The 19,133-nt window shown below is 33.7% G+C and overlaps 1 protein-coding gene across 3 annotated transcripts in view; it reads right to left on the reverse strand.

The window, feature by feature from the left end:
- LOC118190529 (uncharacterized) overlaps nt 1-19,133 on the reverse strand; it is a 110,993-nt gene that overhangs the window by 4,485 nt on the left and 87,375 nt on the right. Inside the window, exons 9-13 of one of the 3 annotated variants that reach the window (XM_035361253.2) lie at nt 19,050-19,126; nt 10,341-10,478; nt 7,357-7,491; nt 2,963-3,126; nt 185-344 (exon numbers count right to left, since the gene is read on the reverse strand). In XM_035361253.2, the coding sequence (XP_035217144.2) occupies nt 185-344; nt 2,963-3,126; nt 7,357-7,491; nt 10,341-10,478; nt 19,050-19,126 (674 nt within the window). Of the gene's footprint in view, nt 1-184; nt 345-2,962; nt 3,127-7,351; nt 7,492-10,340; nt 10,479-19,049; nt 19,127-19,133 lie in introns of those variants that run through there. The other 2 variants (XM_035361254.2, XR_004758432.2) reach the window with 2 other exon arrangements.

The following is a 19,133-nucleotide window of genomic DNA, read 5'->3' on the forward strand; positions in this document are numbered from 1 at the left end:
AACAGAAAGTCGCTAGTTTTAATATGATAGATTTTTATAGCTCTGTTTCAAACAAAAACATTTTATGTCGCCGATTTTGCTTGAAGTTTCTGTTGACTAGTATCTTTGTTGATAAAGGAATAATGCTTATCCTACTCCCTCCATAAAGAACCACATGTGGGTTAATACTTCCTTTTTCACTTACCTCATAAATAAGTATGTACTGATCTTTATTCTGAACGGCTCCACCTCGATCCTTTCGCAACTGAGACACACATTGTAGGATATCAATCGATCGGGATTCATCATATTCTCGCATGCAAATATCCAGAACAATGAATACGCCAGTTCTGCCTGTTCCGGTGCTGGAAATAAAAAACGCATCACTTGTTACAAAAATAATGAAAAATCAATATTGCTTAATTTGCAGGATGTTAATAAATCTATAATTATATGTTTTAATTTTCAGACTTACGGACATTTAGGACATTGGATCGGCTATCGAGGAAGTCGCAAGGAGCTTTCATGAAGCCTAGACTTGACACCACTTTACTTTACTTTCGAGTCATTTGAAAGTGTGATTTTACAAGATTTCTAGTCTATAGCACATGGAAGAAAGGATTCATCACGCCTTTATAGTGACAGTATCATTAATTCATGTATTTTAAAACTAAAGCGGGAAATTCTAAGCTAATTCCATAAAATTTCTTGTTATACATGAATAATAAGATATTGTTGCGTTTTCCTTTTCTGACACCAGTTGTTCGTACGTTATTTTCTTCCTTCACGTTCGTACGGGGAACGTATGGATTTGGAGTGAATAACGACGACAGCATTTGATGGAATATCGAAACACACTTTATTGGTCGGTATTAATCAGGACAGCTCCAAAACACTTTTACAGTCGTCGAAGATCTACTATAAACACGCTGACACAATCAGCGACACAGCTTTCAGGTTATCAAGCTATCACGGAGGAGACAGCTTCACTGCAAAGCACCAAAGTACAGCTCCCGACTCTGCTTGGTCGTTCTCGGAACTCCACGTACTCTCGAGACTCTCCAGGCTACAACTCGCGATGCACTCGACGACACACAGAGCACAGCTCCCGACTCTTCGGTTCAATTGTTCCCGGAGCTCAACACGCTCTCTCGACGATGCGCTAACCGCGATACACTATGAGACCCCTTCGGTGCATTCGACGCTCGGCACTCGCTGCCCGGCTGTCAACTTGATCGACTCCGCACGGACTGACTAACTCGAGACACTATGACTCGCACTCCAGACGAGGCACACCCCCGATACTAACTGACTGCGGACTAGCAGGGTTTATATAGCTTTCGGCTTGTTTTCAAGAACATTCTGGGCTAAACCGGTAAGAATTCATTCCAGAAGATTCTCCATCCGTCCATGGCACATCGTAGATGTTGTTGCCAAATGGGCGATTTCTCGCCAAACGTAGCAACCCTGCCTTCCCTTGCCATTTTATGGCGACCCTAAACCTGCTTTGCGGGGAAGCTATCTCACCGCGCCTGTACATTTCGTAACAATATCTTGCATGATATAATACAGAGGTTGTTCGCACAGTTTTTTTTATGAATTTGTTTTGCTGTTAAAAAATTCTCCTTGGACTTTTTTTAACTGCAAACTATATTTTTTGAAAGAACAAATTATCGTCTGCTACTTGACAGTTTTGTTTTAAGGCAAAATGTTGCTTTCAAAGAAGCAGTGGTTAGAAGGCTACATTTGTGTTCTTTCCGAAAAAATTCATTCGCATTTAAGTTATTAAAAAAACGTTGTGAAAGCCATTGTTTTTTTGATATCTAAAGTTACGATAAGGTAATGTTGTTAACAACAAAGGAAGAAAAAACGCCTAAATTTAGCTTAAAATGGAAGAAATGTTCCAAATCCGTATCCAAGGAAGAAACGAAATGTTTCGAAGAAATTAAGAACTTGAATGCTGAAAAGAAAACCTTTGAAGTTAAAGGACAGTTGCATAAGCATTAAAATTTTCAGTATCAACTGTCAACAAAGTGCTTAATGCCGATGTGAATCTTAAAAAGGTGAAAAAACAATGTGTGTCGTCATTCTCCACAACATAGTGTCGAACGCAAAACGCGCTGCAGAATTCGTTATGAGAATTATTTATCCGTGCAAAAATAGAAAAATGTCATAATAGACGAATCTTTGGTGTACTTAAATGGCTGCAATAAAAAGAGATCCATTTATTATCATCAAGGAGGAGAAAAAATCTTGAAACATAGATCAAGGAATCTAAAGAAAATTTTTCTATGGAATTTATAATTGTTGCTGGTTTTTTCATATAACAAGAAGTTAAAAATAATAGGAGAAGAATGTTAAAATCAACTCCATATGTTATCAAAACATATTTTTATACCCAATTTTCAAATATGAAATACCTTCTCTTTACACACAGTGTGATCAATCAGTAGAACAGCATCAAAACAAAGCAAGCAGCCACACATCAAAACCCACTCTTAATTTCCTGGAAAAAATGGAAAAAGAAATGGGTATAAAGGCTACACCCCTCACTCATATTCCTACTAAATCTCCTAATCTATCACTAATGCATTTTTGAGATTCTGGACTTTTAAAAAGTGGGTTGTTCAAACGTCGATCTACCACCTCTCTATACTTCGGAACGTTGTTCGAGAGCAATGAGATAAAACTACATCTTCCAGTACTACAAAAGGCTTTATTGTCTTCGAAATTACGGCGTATAAAGATAGTGAAGAATAAGGGTTATCAAATAGAACATTTCAAAATTAAAAATTTCAGTTAAAATATTTCTGTAATTACAATGAAAATCGTCTAAAAAATGTTCGACAGAATCTCAAATTATGTACAAGCGAGGTGTTCTGAAAAGTCAGGCTGACTCAGCACAGATACAACAGTAAATATTTTAGAAATAAAAATACCCGTGAGTAAAACATCTGTACGATGACAGCATAGTAGAACTCACCTGCAATGTACAACAGTTGGACCTGAGTTACAATTGATGAAAGGTCGACATTGTTGTATAAATGAGATTAGAGTTGTTGGGTCTTTAGGAACTCCTACGTCAGGCCAGCTTGTATACCACAGGTGAACGACATCACGAAACAGATTTTTCTGAAAAATGAAACACTGAAATTAGAATAAAACATTCAGTAAGTAAATTAGATGGAAAATTTACTATTACGGAAACACTAATTTAGATAATTAAAGAATTCTAGAGCCACTAAATTAATTTCATACACGTAATAAATTGGTTCTAATGCTCTAGTTAATTAACAGTATACACGTATTATATATTACGTTACGATCGATAGCTATTACTAACAAAACTGCTCAAAATAAATGTGTGAGTTTCACTGAACAACCGATTTTTTTTTACCATTTGTGGCATAACCAGTCGCGTGTCATGGTTTTCATCAAAGGTGATTAGGTGTAAGAATAAGATAATTTTTGAACGAAGAAAGTGATAAACACGTGATAATCTGCAGCAACATTTTGCAAATGGTGTTCCATGGCAACATGGAGTTTTATGAATTGAAATTAAGGGTTTCTACGAAAAATAAAAACGTTTTAAATGTTATAAATTTTTATACCACCAAAAAATATTATATATTTATATATCATATATAAATATTTACCTATATATTTAAATATTAAAAATATTTACTTCAGAGACAATGTTTGAATTTGGTAGCTTTCACTGAAGATCTTGAATATTAACCTGCTTCGCAAACTATTGTCCGCAACAAATCGATGAGCGCAACTGTTTCGGCTAGAAACGTTTTTTAATCTATGGTCCGGTTAAGTGTGTGTGCCTAGCAAAAAAAGAAAACTGCATTCGGATACTTCTTTTTCACAATAGACTGAAAACCATTCAAGTATTCAAGTGACAAGAAAATAACCTTGCTCAATCACATCCTTGAGCTACATGTTTTTTTCTCATACTTGAAATTTTGAAGCATTTTAAAAACACGTTCCCTCAGATTGTTTTCAGACGATTGTAGCTGACGTACGTAAAGCCAAGAAATCTTTCATGAGCACCATTGTCTTTCACAAATCGAAAAACTATAGAAAACTGAGACCGATTTTCAGACTCGTCTCAAATACTATCAATAATATTTAGAATTTTGTTTGATGTTTCTTAAAATAAACTAATGTTTTTTTTTAAAGAATTTCTAATTTATTATTGCATTTTGAAATTGCTTGCAAGAATTAAACATATTTTCCCCAGTTAGGAGAATCTTTGTATTTCGTGACCTCTAAATAAAAGCTCTTGTCTTGTCAAAAAACATCATATACCAATTAATCGCGTCATAAAAACTGCAGATAAATTGAAATAGAACATTATGAAGCCAACAACCCATCACTTTGACGTAAATTTATCTTATTTACTGCGTGCGCATGATCCGTAATGATATCTTCTAAGGTAACAGCTTTTTCGACTAAGTCCCTCTCGATATTTTGAATATAGAATTAAAATGGCAATATATTTCATTCCAAACCTTTTCACATCTCACTCAAGAGCATTCATGAATTCGAATTAAACTATTGCAGTAAAAACTCAAATGAAGTCACTAGTGAAACATGGGAAAACTGGAATTCCTTATGACAGCACACCACTAGTTAACAACAAAGTAATGCTGTGAGAAGAACAGTTGACAGCTAGCTGGTCCGCTACCACCGAAACAATGGTTATTTCTGTGGTGATGGCTGGTCCCTACCGCGAATAAACCTTAGTTCATCGGAACAACTCACTTGACAAAAGGGGAAAATGCTACGAGTTTGGTGGTGCCAGTTGAAAACTAATTGTCACTTGCTCCCACATAATAGCAACCTACTGCTTACAAATATGGCCGAAGTAACTCTATTTCAACCTATATGAATGAACAGCTGATGTTTATATTCAAATACAGAGCATAGTCGGCGAAAATTAACTTTCGTTTTAAAATTTATAAATGTTCGATAAAATTTTGTTGGGAAATATGATTACTGAAAGTGGCTACAGACTGGCCTAATTCCTCTAGTCCAATGACGGCACGCCAGCACCGCATTTGATAACTCGGAAAAAGAAGCAGTTTACGCCAATAACAATGATGTATATTGCTCATATGCAAATGACAAACCATAGTGATAAAAACTTCATAAGAATTTCCTTACAATTTCATAATAGGCGTCAGAATTTCAAAATAACAATTAACCTATTTTTATGATAGTTATAATTATTAATAATATAGATTATATATTAATAATTATATATTCAATATTTTTTATTTCTAACACAAAACTGATTTCTTCATAAGATGCCTTAACCGGAAACAATCAAAATTTAAAATTGCAGTATCAAGTAATTTTATTGGTGTCGTTTTTACATGGATTATTCGCCCAGCCATTTTTTGCATTCTCAGATACGGTTTTGCTATATTCTAAAACTTTTATCAGTTTATAATACTTGTATATCAAAATTCCAAATACTGCATGATGGAAGATGGGTGTTAATTAATATGTGGCTGTTTTGATGAAGAACATGAACATTAAGGGCTTGAGCATGGTTGTGCCTGAACAGCAGTGTAATTCTCGCGATATCAGAAATGACTTACCTACAGCCTTTCATAAATTCACTTTTGGTTTTTCAAAACTATGATAGTTTCAAATTTCAAAATTTACCGCTCTCAAATCAGTTTTCAAAACATGAATATCCGAACAGTAACTTGCATGTGAAATCAAGCATTTTTTGCGAGCACTGATTGGGGGGGGAAGCATTCGATAGGATAGAGATGTAGGATAGTAGGATAAAGATGTCGGATGATTGTAGGATAGAGATGTATGTAAAAATGCTTAGCAAATGAGCAAGCCTTGATCAAGTAACCAAAAAAATTCAGTCTTATTTCAGTGATGTTTCTTTGTAAGTTGATATGATGGTCCATCCACATGCATACATAACATATGTAGTGGATTATTGGACATTTATTTACATGCAAAATGGCCAACTTTTACATGTAAAATGTCCAATATTAAATGTCCACATTTAATATTGGACATTTTACATTTAAAAGTTACTGCCTGAAAAATGATAAAGATCAGTTCCGTGTTCTCTTTAGCACAGAGTCTTAATTATATCTGCGAAAAATACTGTTACTTAAGAGTATTTGCGGTACGAGTACAAAATTTAGAATGAATGCATTCTAAATGTTGCAAAATTAGTTTTTCACTAAAATAAGAAATCGTGCTGCTCAGACTGCTCTAAAAATTTTCGCTCTGGTGACGAATTGCTCGTTGATGCGTTATGGTCTAAAAGGCGAACTATTTGATAACGCTTATTTGACAAGCATTATCAATAAAATCGGCACCCTCCCATGTCTGAAACTTTCAGAAAATGTTCAACATAACTGCCAAAATCATTATCTACTTGCATTTACGTCAAAAAAGAAGTTGCGTAAATTGGTATCACACGAATGACAAAAAATAAGAAATTTCAGAAAATCTCCATCTGCTCATCATGCATCTTCCAGCCCTTAAAAAAAGAATTGTTTCTGGATTTTTAATTGAAGTGGTATGAGAAATACATCCAATACATCGTCAGCAAGGGGGCACATCATTAACTATTGCCGACACATCTCATTCCCCAACCAGCACAGCCTCAACTTTGATTGCAAGAAGCTTACACTGACAAAAATTGCTGACATCCTGCTCTATAAGTTTTTTCCTCAAGGTCATATAATGATGGATGAGATCTACATTCGACAACTTTGAACACATGCAACATGGGAACGAGACTGTTCTTAACACGACGCACAGATAAAATTAAAGGTAGTCAGATGTTTCGGCTCAGAGGCAAGATATTTTACAGAAATAGTATACATGAGTTTAATCACATTGAGAAAGAAATATTGTATAAATTAGTTTAAAATATGCTATTAATTAAGGAGATGCACTTTCCCCCCCAACAATTACAGGCAATATCCTAGCGTGCATTCAGACATATTGATGTATTATTAATACGTATTCACATAAAGTTCAGTTAGATAGAGCGCAAAGAAATCAATTTAGTCTGGATTCATATGAAGACAAAGAAATGTTACTATGACAACAAAATAAGTAAGAAAAACAACTGTGTAGCCTTTTCCAAAACAAATTACAATGTGCCATTGACATTCATACTTTTAACAAAATAGTTTTATTTCCAAACATAATACATACATATAGATTCTTTTAGACGCAGAATAAATTGAATATTGATTTTCGTTAAATGTACAGAAAAGAGCAGCAATATTCTTTGAGTAATAGATAACTATGTAACGCAAAGTTGAATCGCTGCAAAGTATGTATATATCCGTCTTATTATTAGAAAGCATACCTCACCTCCAAGTCCAAAAGACGAAAAGTAGACATAGTGTAGAATTCGTAGACATCTTTTTTCAGCAGAGATACTTGAAAATCTCCATATGGTGGATGAGATACCAACGTACTTTGAGGAAAATAAACAGCACATCGTGACTGAAATAAATAAATAAAACACAATTATTGATGAGTTTTTCCTCCCACTGAAGACATATTTTTATGTAACGAATTTACACAGTGAATGACTGCTAATAAAAGAAATAAAATAATGCAAAACAGATTTCTTGCAATGTATTTCATACTGGTTATTTGTTTTTTAATATTTAAGCTTATATATAGCTTAGTTTGAAATCTAATATCAATATTTTAGTTTAATTTCAAGAATCAGTTTAATTTCAAGAATTTTTTTATTAAGAAAATTGCTTGGTTTGATTTTGTTTTATGTTATATAAGTAAATACAGTTTATTTTTCGCTTCTGGTTTCTGGGTCATTTAAATTCAAACTTGTTTATTTTATTTTTAATCTTTTGAAAACGAAATGCCAACACGGCTTTTTTTACATAATGATAATAGTAAGGTTTCAGATTAATTACGCAAAAGCGTGCAGGTCTAAGACTGTTTTGAAGCATGTTTAGTTCGGCTACGGAACAGAAAAAAAGGAGTCAAATTAAACGTCAAACACACTGTCGTTTTTCAAAATTTCTGCATCAGTCAGAGCGAGCTTATCGCTCTAATCATAAAATTATTTTTGACAAGACGAGAGCAGACATAGGAAGTATAGATATAGTAATTTGTTTGTTAGAAATAACTATAAGAATGATCTTCGCCTTTTCTTTTCGTAAACTGCAGTCTATATCCTATTCAGTCCCATTACTCCCTTTGCCGAAACTCAGAAAAGAACAGCCGAAAGAGACAGCTTAAGCCACTAGCTATAAACATTCTGGTTGATCCATTTTCAGACAGTGAGAAGTTGAAACTACACTTTATATACTACTTCAATCTACATGTGTTATGCACCTCACTCATTGCTCTTGTTTATTGTGGTATTTTAAGTTATGTATGTTGCTTGATGGATTTGATACTTTTCTTTAAATCAGACCTTAGAAGGTTCAATAATTTTTTCATTTAAATTAATGGTAACTGCATCTTCCGTTTACACCATTCCAGCTTACAAAACATTTCACTGGAATGCTCTCTACTTTTTTTGAAGTGAGCAACTGTAGGTAGTAAAAGCAATTGTAGCAAATGGAGGACGCGTGACGGTACATGTTAGTTTATTGAACTAGCATTAATAAATTCAACTTATGCAAGCTATTCAGCTCAGCTAATTGTTGTTTTTCAGAAACAAAGAGTAGCGAATTTAGACAAGTTTCACAAAAGGTAAATCACTGTGGCTAAAACCACAGGAGCATATCATTCATTCCCAAACTCCAATGGAATACAACTTATGGAGTACTAACAATCAATTGCGATTATTACATTGAAAAGTTGTCAAATGGAGAATAAAGAGCACCAGTCGACGACAAAGTGTGGAGTGTCCATGTAAGATAGATAGACATAAGTAAAGGTTATCTATATCTCTAATGAACCAACAGAAGGAATACTAAGCACAGCCGGCTGTTATTTTTAATGCCGGGGATAAGCTCATATTATACAAGACATTTAACTTTTCTGAAAATACTACTGCATAACCATATACCATTCTGCATACTATTTCGTAGTCGGAAGCGTGAACAGTCAACATCTCTAGAACTTTTACTTTGCAAATTCACTATCGCACCCATCGACGCCTCTTTAACTGTTGGAGATGCTATGGTACAATATGCATGTGAGCAACAAACTAAAATTATTGGAAAAAGATCGGCTGATTTCATTTCCTAATAGACCAGGCAAGTCAAACATTTGGTCCTTAACTCATTTTTCTGCTGTCGACAGTTCATCCCGAGAAAATAACAAAAAGTATATAATATATTAATAAAAAATTGGAATTCCATCCCATATCAAGGCATACAAGCTCTGGTTCTTAAACGGCCCCTTGAGGTGATCTCTTTACAAAAATATTTTCTGAACCGACGGCGAGGAAGTGCCAGTCTATTTACATAGAGTATTAACAGAAATTCAGTGCGATTTAACTCAAATTCGAAATTCAATAAGTACCTCCTAATTTTACATATACCTGTCAGCGTGGTTTCTAGAAAACAAAAAAAAAAAAAAAAAAATTGTATGTAATTTTAAATTCGGTAGCACGTATCAGTGTGAAGAGCTTTTCTCACTTATGGAGAGGAACAAATTCCTAGCGAGACCGTATTCAGTAGGCATTCATTTGACTTCGCTAAAATTGCTAATTAAAAATCGCTAGAGTGAGCAAGCCTATCCCCAGACATCTGAAAATTAGTTACAGGAAAAAAAAGATATCAGGTGTCAAGAACGAAACAATAGGTATCCATCTGTTACACCAGGATATCCTTATGTTCCTTCGGTATTCGATATGATTTTGTGCATTTTTCACTTTTTAAATACAGCATAAGTGTGAAAAAGGCTTTCTTTTCCCTTGCAGCGTGCACTAATTATAAAAGTGATGACTATTTGGCCCACATGAAGAGTGAATTTGACATGCCTGTATTGCACCATTTAGGGAGCGTCAATATACGTGTATCGTATACTAGGAAGCGTCAATATACGTGCATCGTATAATAGGAAGCGTCAATATACGTGCATCGTATACTAGGAAGCGTGGTTTACGTAAGCAACAGATTCTCATTTGCAAAAAGACAGAATAAAAGACAGCTTACAGAACAGCTGATGATTGTTATAACGGCCACTCTCAGTCTACAAAATAAGGATGATCGGTATGGCGAAAATGCATTTAATACACTCTTCATGATTTAATTGCAGTTCAATGGTCACCATAAATGGCCATTGCAGCGACAGTCACCTTGCATAATCCCAGTTAATATTTACTGATCATTACTCTACGCTACGAGTATGATGATACATTAACTTACCGTTCCATTTTCTTCAAACATGGTAAGCATAATGATTACTCTGCTTTGTTGTTCCCAAACCATTCTCCAGAAATCTTCAATGCCTTCAGGAAGCGGAGCCTGACATGCAATATAAGTAGCGGCTTTCCCTCCATAACCCTGAAAAGGAAAAATCAGATAACGAATTAAAAATAACTGCTCTGACGATTTTAAGAGTATATTTAAACTGGAAACCCTTAGAATTGAGTCATGCGCAATAAGTACTCAGCTTTTCTCTGCGAAACAGACTAAGAACATAATGATTTTTTGTTTTGCGTGTATTGGCAGTATGACTGAAATTAAAGTTTTAATATACCTTATCTTCGAAAGTTAATTTTTTCCCGCTATATTTAATAGCGTATTCCACTATTATAAGTCCTTTAAATTTCTTTTAAAAGATCATTTTATCTGTCATATTTGGAAATACTCGGCTTTGTAATTTTACAAGCCCAAACTGCACAGGCGTAACATATATACGTAAGACAGGTATTATTAACCTGGAAATGAAGCAATTTATTTAGAAATAAAACAGAATTTACAGAAACTTAAAGTGTTTAGAAACTCAAAGCTTTTGGTAAATAAATGTAGTACGTGAGTTAAAGCTGACCATGACGTTTAAAGTACACTGAAGAGAAACATAAGCCAGTTTACTTTCCTCATACAGCCACAAGGTTTATTTTCGGCCAGGAAATATGAAAAATCTGCAATGTTTTCCCGGGGATTCGAAATCCGGACCTCTCGATTGCCAGACGGGCATGCTTCTAATTTACCCCACGAAGTAGTATTGCTAGCCGAACTAGCGTGGTAAAGGAGGAGTAAATTCCTTGCATTTTCTCCTACTTTAAAGCGACTGGAGAGGAGGGGACTCGATTACCAAATCTACAATTTAGGTAATGACGAATTATCGTTCACCCTATTTTAGTGCTACCGCCTCTTTAAGAGTTAATTAGGATTTATTTAGGAGTTGGAGACGGGAAAAAGCAGCAGTACGGAATTTGAACTCCGGACCTCGCGATTGCTAGCCAGACGTGCTTCCAATTACCAGGACGCATTTTATTCTTGTACCACACAGGCACAACCATCACACAGGGCAAATGACGGCAGTGCTGTTGACTATGTTACTGCAGTCGAGGTGGACATCATTGCACGCTGAAGGTTCGCCTGAAGAATTTAATATCTATAATAGAAATTTTGTCTTTTTAACTCAATTAACGGTATGAGGAAGCTTTTTCATGCGTTTTGAGATAACCCTAGAGGAAACAATGTGCGGGTAAATCAAATGACTGTATGCACCCATAAAGCAATAATTGTAGATATGGAATTAGTTTCCGAAGAATGACTGGGGTGATTTATATTAGCTGCGTGGGTGATTACTCCATCCTGTTGAAACCGCAACTCACGAGGTCCCGAAGAACCTAGATACCTACGATATCCTGAAGAAATGTTTTGAGCATGACAGTCAACCGTTCAACGATCACACTTCCTACTAATGTTCCATCGTATTTCCTGCCCGTGGTGACCATCACTTCAGCAGACCCATTCACTTTTCGTTCAAGTCTGCTGCCATTAGGCAAAATTAACATATTTTGCCTAATGGCCTTAGTAACATATTTCAATTTTAATCTGTCTGCTACTGATGAACAAACTAAGCTATTTAAAAACAACAGATGCAGTTCTTAAGAATAGTATTTTCTTACTTTTGAATTAGATCCAGTCAAATAAAAATGCATTTATTCATGACATATCTAACAAAAAAACATTAAACATTTTAAAGAATTACGTTTTACATTTTTTTTGTAACTTTTAAAATATATTTTTAGCCAAAAGGGCTGTTAGTCTTAGAACATTCATTTTTTAACATGATTTTGTGTGGAGTCACTTTTCCCTCTGTTGCCAATTCGGGAAAATATATGATATTCTTCTTTCAAATTTAATTGGTGTTATTGATTAACACTCTAAGTTATCTAAAAGCAACAGATGCTGTTCTTAAAAACCTTATTTTTAACTTTTCAAACTGATTGATTTAAACATAAATTCATTTAACTTGTGATGTATCTAATTATTAAAAACATTAGTTTTTTTCACCTTTTAACTATACAGAAGATATACCAGCATTTCCATGTTACTCTAAATGTATATTCGTCTATACAATGCTTCACGATTCCTCCATGCCTGAGCAATCTTTATTGATAATTTCTACTAATAAACCAAACTAAATTTTAAAAGAGCCCTTTGGGTGACATGCAGATTTATTTTATTTACTTCTTTCTTTCTTTCTTTCTTTCTTTTTTTTTTTTTTTTTGTTTGTTTGTTTGTTTGTGTATGTGTGTGCTTAGTATAGCACTAAACAATCAAGATATTTCTTAAAATTGCGTAATATTCAATTTTTCTTCTTCAAGTTTAGCTCAACAAAACAAATTGTGGTTTGACCAGGTGGCAGATGAACTTTTTGAACTCTGATATTTAATTCATTGCCAGACTTTCCCTCTCATAAACCGGTATTGCAGGAGAATCATGACGGCATAAGAGAAAATATTCCTTCAAGTTTAAATTACCAACTTTATAATTCTTATGACAAAATTAAGAGATATTTGTTTTACTTCCTTATACCGTTTCATTTATTGCATATTTATTGCATTCACTAAAAATTTATTTTTGTTTCATTTATTGCATCTTTATCTTCACTTTTAAATTTTAAGGTCAGTCTTCTTATATGTCTCCTACAATCACTTTTTTACGAACACTTATTCAGAACTCTGACATCTCTGTCTCGTTTAAAAACTAAGCAAGGTCTGTTAAATTTATCGCATCCAGAAATTTTTGCCGCCTTCATGTTCAAAGGTAACAGATTGTTATCGATTTGTTCTACTCCCTCTCCCTGAAACATGATTGCAAAAGCTGAAATGAAGATAGTATATTGATTGTTTAATTACCCTATATTCGGGTGTATAACGCGCACTTGTAATTTCAAACTAGATTTTTTAATATCCTCGTATAACGCGCTTCCTTTTCATTGCAAAGAAACCTGAAAGATACCTGTGCGATGCTGTTATCTTTCGAAGTTGTTTATTCAAAAGTTTTCGCAGGCCTTATAACAATGGTATGCTGAACTGACAAGCGATAAGGGGAACGATACGCATGTGGGGAAATGTTTGAGGAAGTGAATAATTCTGCAAAGACGGTGAGTTGTATTGCAGGTGTACACAAGAATGTTATTCTAGGGTTTCCACAAAACGAGGAAATAATATGGGATACGAATGTACTCTGGATTCGAACGAATTCTCGGAATTTGGAGTCAGATGTTTTCTCTTTCTGCAGTCATTTGAAACCGTGATTTTAAAGTGAACATCGAAGGTTTTAGTAAATCTCATCTGCTTTAGCGAAATACGGTTGATATAATGTTCCTTTTTAGGAACAAATATAGCTCCTGCCAAACGACACAAACACAGGGCTGGTTTTAAATGCAAAGTCATTTTCAATATGCGAAAGGAAATGGAAATCGTGCTACAGGTTTGGCATTGGGAAAAGCTCCATGCGCAATGTGGGAGAAAAATGATATCACAATAATTAATATGCCAAAGAATGAATGTACTTTTCGGAAAGCAGTAAAGAAATGGACTATCCTAATAAAAACTGTTGCGAAACATTTAGATTACGAACCATTTAGTCATATGGTTGCGAACTATTTAGTTATTATGTTCCGAACCATCTACATATACCTAAATGGGGTACTAGAAAATCACCATTTAAGTACACGCAGTCATCAAATTTTCGTATGTTTTTCTTTTCCTTATTTTTAAAGCTATCATTTTTTTTACGTGTAACGGGCATCCGTAAATTTCGATTTAATTTTTTTTTTTTTTTTTTTTTTTTTTAATAAAAGTTCGCGTTATACGTCGGAATATAGGGTAACTATTTATTACAGTGAATCGAAAGCCATTTTCGGGAATGGGATATGGAATTTATATTCTACTGCCACTATTTTAATTGATCATCATTTTTCTCATAATATTGGAGAGAATTTGTCAGAATTTACCCTGCATCTAAAGAGAAAATTATTTCGTATGAAATCTGATACTCTGAGAGGACATTATTTCACCATATCCTGATGATATTGGTATTTATTATGGACCGCATTTTCGAACTCCACAAATTTTGACAGTGATCTGAAAAGTGTCTTTTTTTTTTTTTTCTTTTTTTTCTTTTTTTTGTCTTTTGAATCTTAATTCTGCATTTAAATGTTTTCATTCAAAACTTCATAAAAATTAGTTTTATTGACGTCTAACAAATGCATTCATTAAAAAAAGAATTGGAATTGCTGGTATTTAAGAGATGTCCTCATCATCTATATCACCTCGTGGCGTCTTTGAGTATCACACTCTTTCAGCCTGCCATCTAGCAAAAACTGCCAGAAATTTTATATATACTCTCGAATTCTTAAGCCGATCCGTGCCTAAGCCAAGAGCCACATTTTTCTTTAAAAAGTTAGCACAAGTTGATGAAATCCATGTAAAGCTAAATGTAAAATTTTGAGTGTCATCTGTATACAGCATAACTTTCCAGTACATTCTTAAAAATGATTTATGTATTTGAATAATTTGCTAAAACGTGTTAGCACGTATATTTTAGCCCCGACAGAATTTTCTTTTCATTCATTCCGTATGATAAAGCATTTATTGATTGCATACTAATTTGCATCTAGATTCAGGGTATTCGTAAAAATTTTAGTAATACTATACATATAGTAATCTATATTTTAGTAATATAGATAACATAATTATAACCTAACGCGTGTATATTTTTACTAAAACTCAATAATAAATTCAAATAAAATTAGGTATCATAAACAATATTAAACATGAAAATTTTCAAAAGCTATATGAATAGTTCTGAAATACTTGGGAGTATATCAGAATATCTATTTTTCGAAAATACGCTAAAACAGTCATTCAAAAAATGTTTGTATCAGTAATGCTCTGAATGGAACTGAAGATGTTAGTATCTACAAAGAACATGACAACGATATTAATAGGAAATGGAGGACGGTGCCATTCTTTCGAACTTAACTGTAGCAGAAACACTTCAGATAATTTTTAGAAAATTCCGAATCGGATACTGATATTGAGAAATTTGATACAGATAATAGGTCCACCCTGATGAAGACCCTGTGTGCCCTCGAAATCGATCGAGTTCTTGACTAAATCTACGCCAAACGCACGGTTGTTGCTTTGCTAATTTTATGTTTCACTTTGGCATGTTTCTCTTCTGTGTTGAGAAAAATAACATTTCCCCACTTAATTTCAATTACTAATATTTTTTGAATTATTCACTTTTGTAAATGAATTATTTGTAAATGATTTTGAATTCGTATTTAAACCGAAATTTAAATTTCAATAGCAGAAGGTTTCCTAAAATTTCTCTGCTTATACAAAGAAATTATCGCTCAATTGCGCTTTTTCCTGAAATTTTCAAAACTAGTTTTCGAACTGTCGCGATAATTTTGGGTATAGATAATTGGCTGGAAGTTTTGTAGTCTGCTACTTTAGAACACACATTTCAAAGTCATTACCCCTTCTGGCTAGTCTTGTAACCATGATAATAACTGCCATGGCAGATCTCGAATTCCCTAATTTAGTCAAATCAATTAATCCCCTCTATGCAGAGATCATGATACAAGTTTTGATCGTAAATGAGGAGACGGCCGATACGACCTTGAAAGCCCTATCTTAAGTTACAGAGTATAGTGTAGTGTTTGTCAACTTTTTTGCTCCATGAATCTCTTTCACGATAGCTAGATCATTCCCCCTCCCGTCCTTTTCAAAACTTGGAAAATACATATATACATTTATTTAAATTTAGATTATATTCTAATATGATTTGTAAATAAAATAGAAAAAAGGTATAGAAAATGTTGGTAAATACCAAACTTGGATATATATACTTTTTTTATATTCATAAACTAACGTTAAATAAAAGGCTGACCACATTCCCTGCCCCTGAAACTATGAAATTAGTTGAGAACCCAAGGTATAATAATTCTTGTCAGAGTATGTAAAGGTTGCACATGGTTCACATGTTTCAAGCTATTACCAAACTGTACTACTTAGCCACGCCTGTCCAATTTTGAAACGGAAATTAAAATTTGAACTGTTACTCAAATACTTCTCATCAATTTGTGTTTAGAAAATAAGCCCTCAATGATCAGAAGCTTTGACTATGTGTTCCATTCCCTAAATTTCATTAAAAAAATTCCACTTTCTTTTATTATTTATAAAAATTTGAGAGATTCGAAAAATCAAAAAAATTTAGGATTCATCTCATTTCTATTATTTACACTACTGACAAGCTTGCCTGCAAGGTCGACCCAGACTTTCATCCCTTGCAGGGTTCATAGCCACATTTTAGTTAAAAAAATAAGCACCTATAAGCACTTTTAAAGCACATTTTAAGAAAAAAAATAAGCACCTGTCTAATTACATTATACACAACTGCATAACCTTAAAAATTAGATTTGTAATTTAAAATATGAGAAATGCAGTATTTATTAAGAGAGAATAAGCATTACCTCAACCATGGAAAATAATTTAGAATTTTTTTTTTTTTTTTTTTTTTTTAATTTTAAATAACAGTTCAATTTACAGAACTAGTTTACAATGAGAGGGAAAAAAAACTATGCAGAACTAAACTGTATTACAAGATTTAATGATGAAATTTCAGTTCAAAATAGAGAAAATAAATAATAATAAGGCATATTTATTGTATTCGCTTGGAACCTAATAATAAATACAATTTATTTTTCCACTCATATTGATATTTAAATAATTTAAATCTTAAATTCTGAACATTTTCTAAATTTTCATTGTATATCAGTTTTCCCTTAACAGATATTGCAAGCAAAGTAATTTATGTAAAAAAGAGGAACATTTCTGAAATCAGAAGACAGAAATTTGCTTCATGCAGTCATCCTTTAACAGTAAAAGCTTAACTAACCCGCATACTTGGAAATTGGCGAATATTCGGACAGTCGAGCGTAACTTGAAAAAGAGGAGCGGAGGGGGTGTAGACTGTAGCCGCTCTTTAAATTTCTCCGCTAAATAAATGCTTTTGACATTTCGATATGCGCATCATATAAAAATAAACCAATGGAACTGAAAAATATTCTGCTTAGCAAGCACTCTTTTAAGTGTTCATAAACAAATCTCGGACAGAACATCAAAATTAATTATCTCTGCAAAATATCGCAAACGTTATTGAGCAATACGTGCGCCGTAATTCTTCCCTACGTGATATTACGCAATCGGAAGCAACAGCTGCCGGTATTGGGAGAATAAAGAACTAAATAACTGGGATGTTTTTCATTCTAATTTTCAACAGCCGGCGTTAAATTTCCGGAATAGAATCATTCTTCGCTTGGATTGGTAGACCGCAGAACGTATTGGCCAAAAAAACAAAATTATTTTGACTATTCGATTACTTTCCCTTTATTTAAACCATTCCGAATATTATTCCTTAGAAAGCTAATCTGTATTAAAACACAACCATTTTTGAAAGTTTACTATACTTCAGCAGTTACTGCAACTATGTTATTATAAACATTCTACTATACTTCAGCAGTTACTGCAACTATGTTATTATAAACATTCATACATATGCTCATAATATAAGCATAACGATCATAATAAACAAGAATATGAAATGATCAAGCGGAAAGAGAATGCAAATTATTAAGATCTTGATAGAAATTCAAACGTGTGTAGTATCTGGGTGGGAGGAAAAGAATGCCGAATGTACCGGAATTTTCTACTGCTTTCGCAATTCTTTGACCAATAGAACGACGGGCGCCTGTCTGTACTCTTCGTGCACACCAAAGGTTATGTTAATGCAGAGAAAGGGAAAAAGCTATTTCCGGGAGTATGATTTACCATCTGACATTCCATATTAGGAAGAAATGTTGTTTATTTAGTTTCGGCTTTGGTACGGGGAAAAATAGCGAGTTCAAAGAAAAAAAAAAGAAAAAAAAAGCACTAAACCCCCCCCTCAAAAAATAAGCACTAAAAACAAAACAAAACAAAAAAAAAAAAAAAAAAAAAAAATAAGGGCTTTAAAGAAAAAGTACGCACCTATAAGGGCCTTTATATTTTATTTTCAAATATAAGGACTTATAAGCACTTATAAGGACCGCTACGAACCCTGCCTTGATTTCTATCCCTTCGGTCGATAAAATGAGTACCAAGTTCGCTTGGGGACTAAGCACTGGGGGTCCTGCGACAAGCTGACCACTTTTCAGGGCATATGCTTAGGCATCCCGGGGCCCACGGTCAAAGAAAACAGATTTCGGGTCTTGGTCCATTAGGGCTGTTTGCGCCACTGAGTTTAGACAAGCTTGCCTGTTTGTTGGAACGTTAAATTCTTACCAATCGCTCCGAGAAAGTTTTTAAAAATATGCTGCATTATTTTAAAATTATTTTTATATTTGAAGAGAATTAAATATATGGTATGCAAGTTTTCTTTTAATAGTACTTTCCTAAAAATATTTTCTATGTTACTGTACACTTTTCAACGTAAGATAATGTTTTATCAAACAGTTACTGAAAAGGTTAAAAAAATTTTTTGACAAAAGACAAAATTTTTATTATGCACAATATAAAATATTTAAAATTTCATATGTTTAATAATATATGCATTTCTTACTTTGATATAATTTGCGTTGATGTAGCATTTCAGTGGGTCGCCAGATGGCTCTGCTAACACAACTCTACTCTCAGGTTCTAAAAT

The sequence above is a fragment of the Stegodyphus dumicola genome, chromosome 2 (assembly GCF_044657685.1).
Source record: "Stegodyphus dumicola isolate Sdum_Otavi_A_Nest chromosome 2, ASM4465768v1".
Lineage (NCBI taxonomy): Eukaryota > Metazoa > Arthropoda > Arachnida > Araneae > Eresidae > Stegodyphus > Stegodyphus dumicola.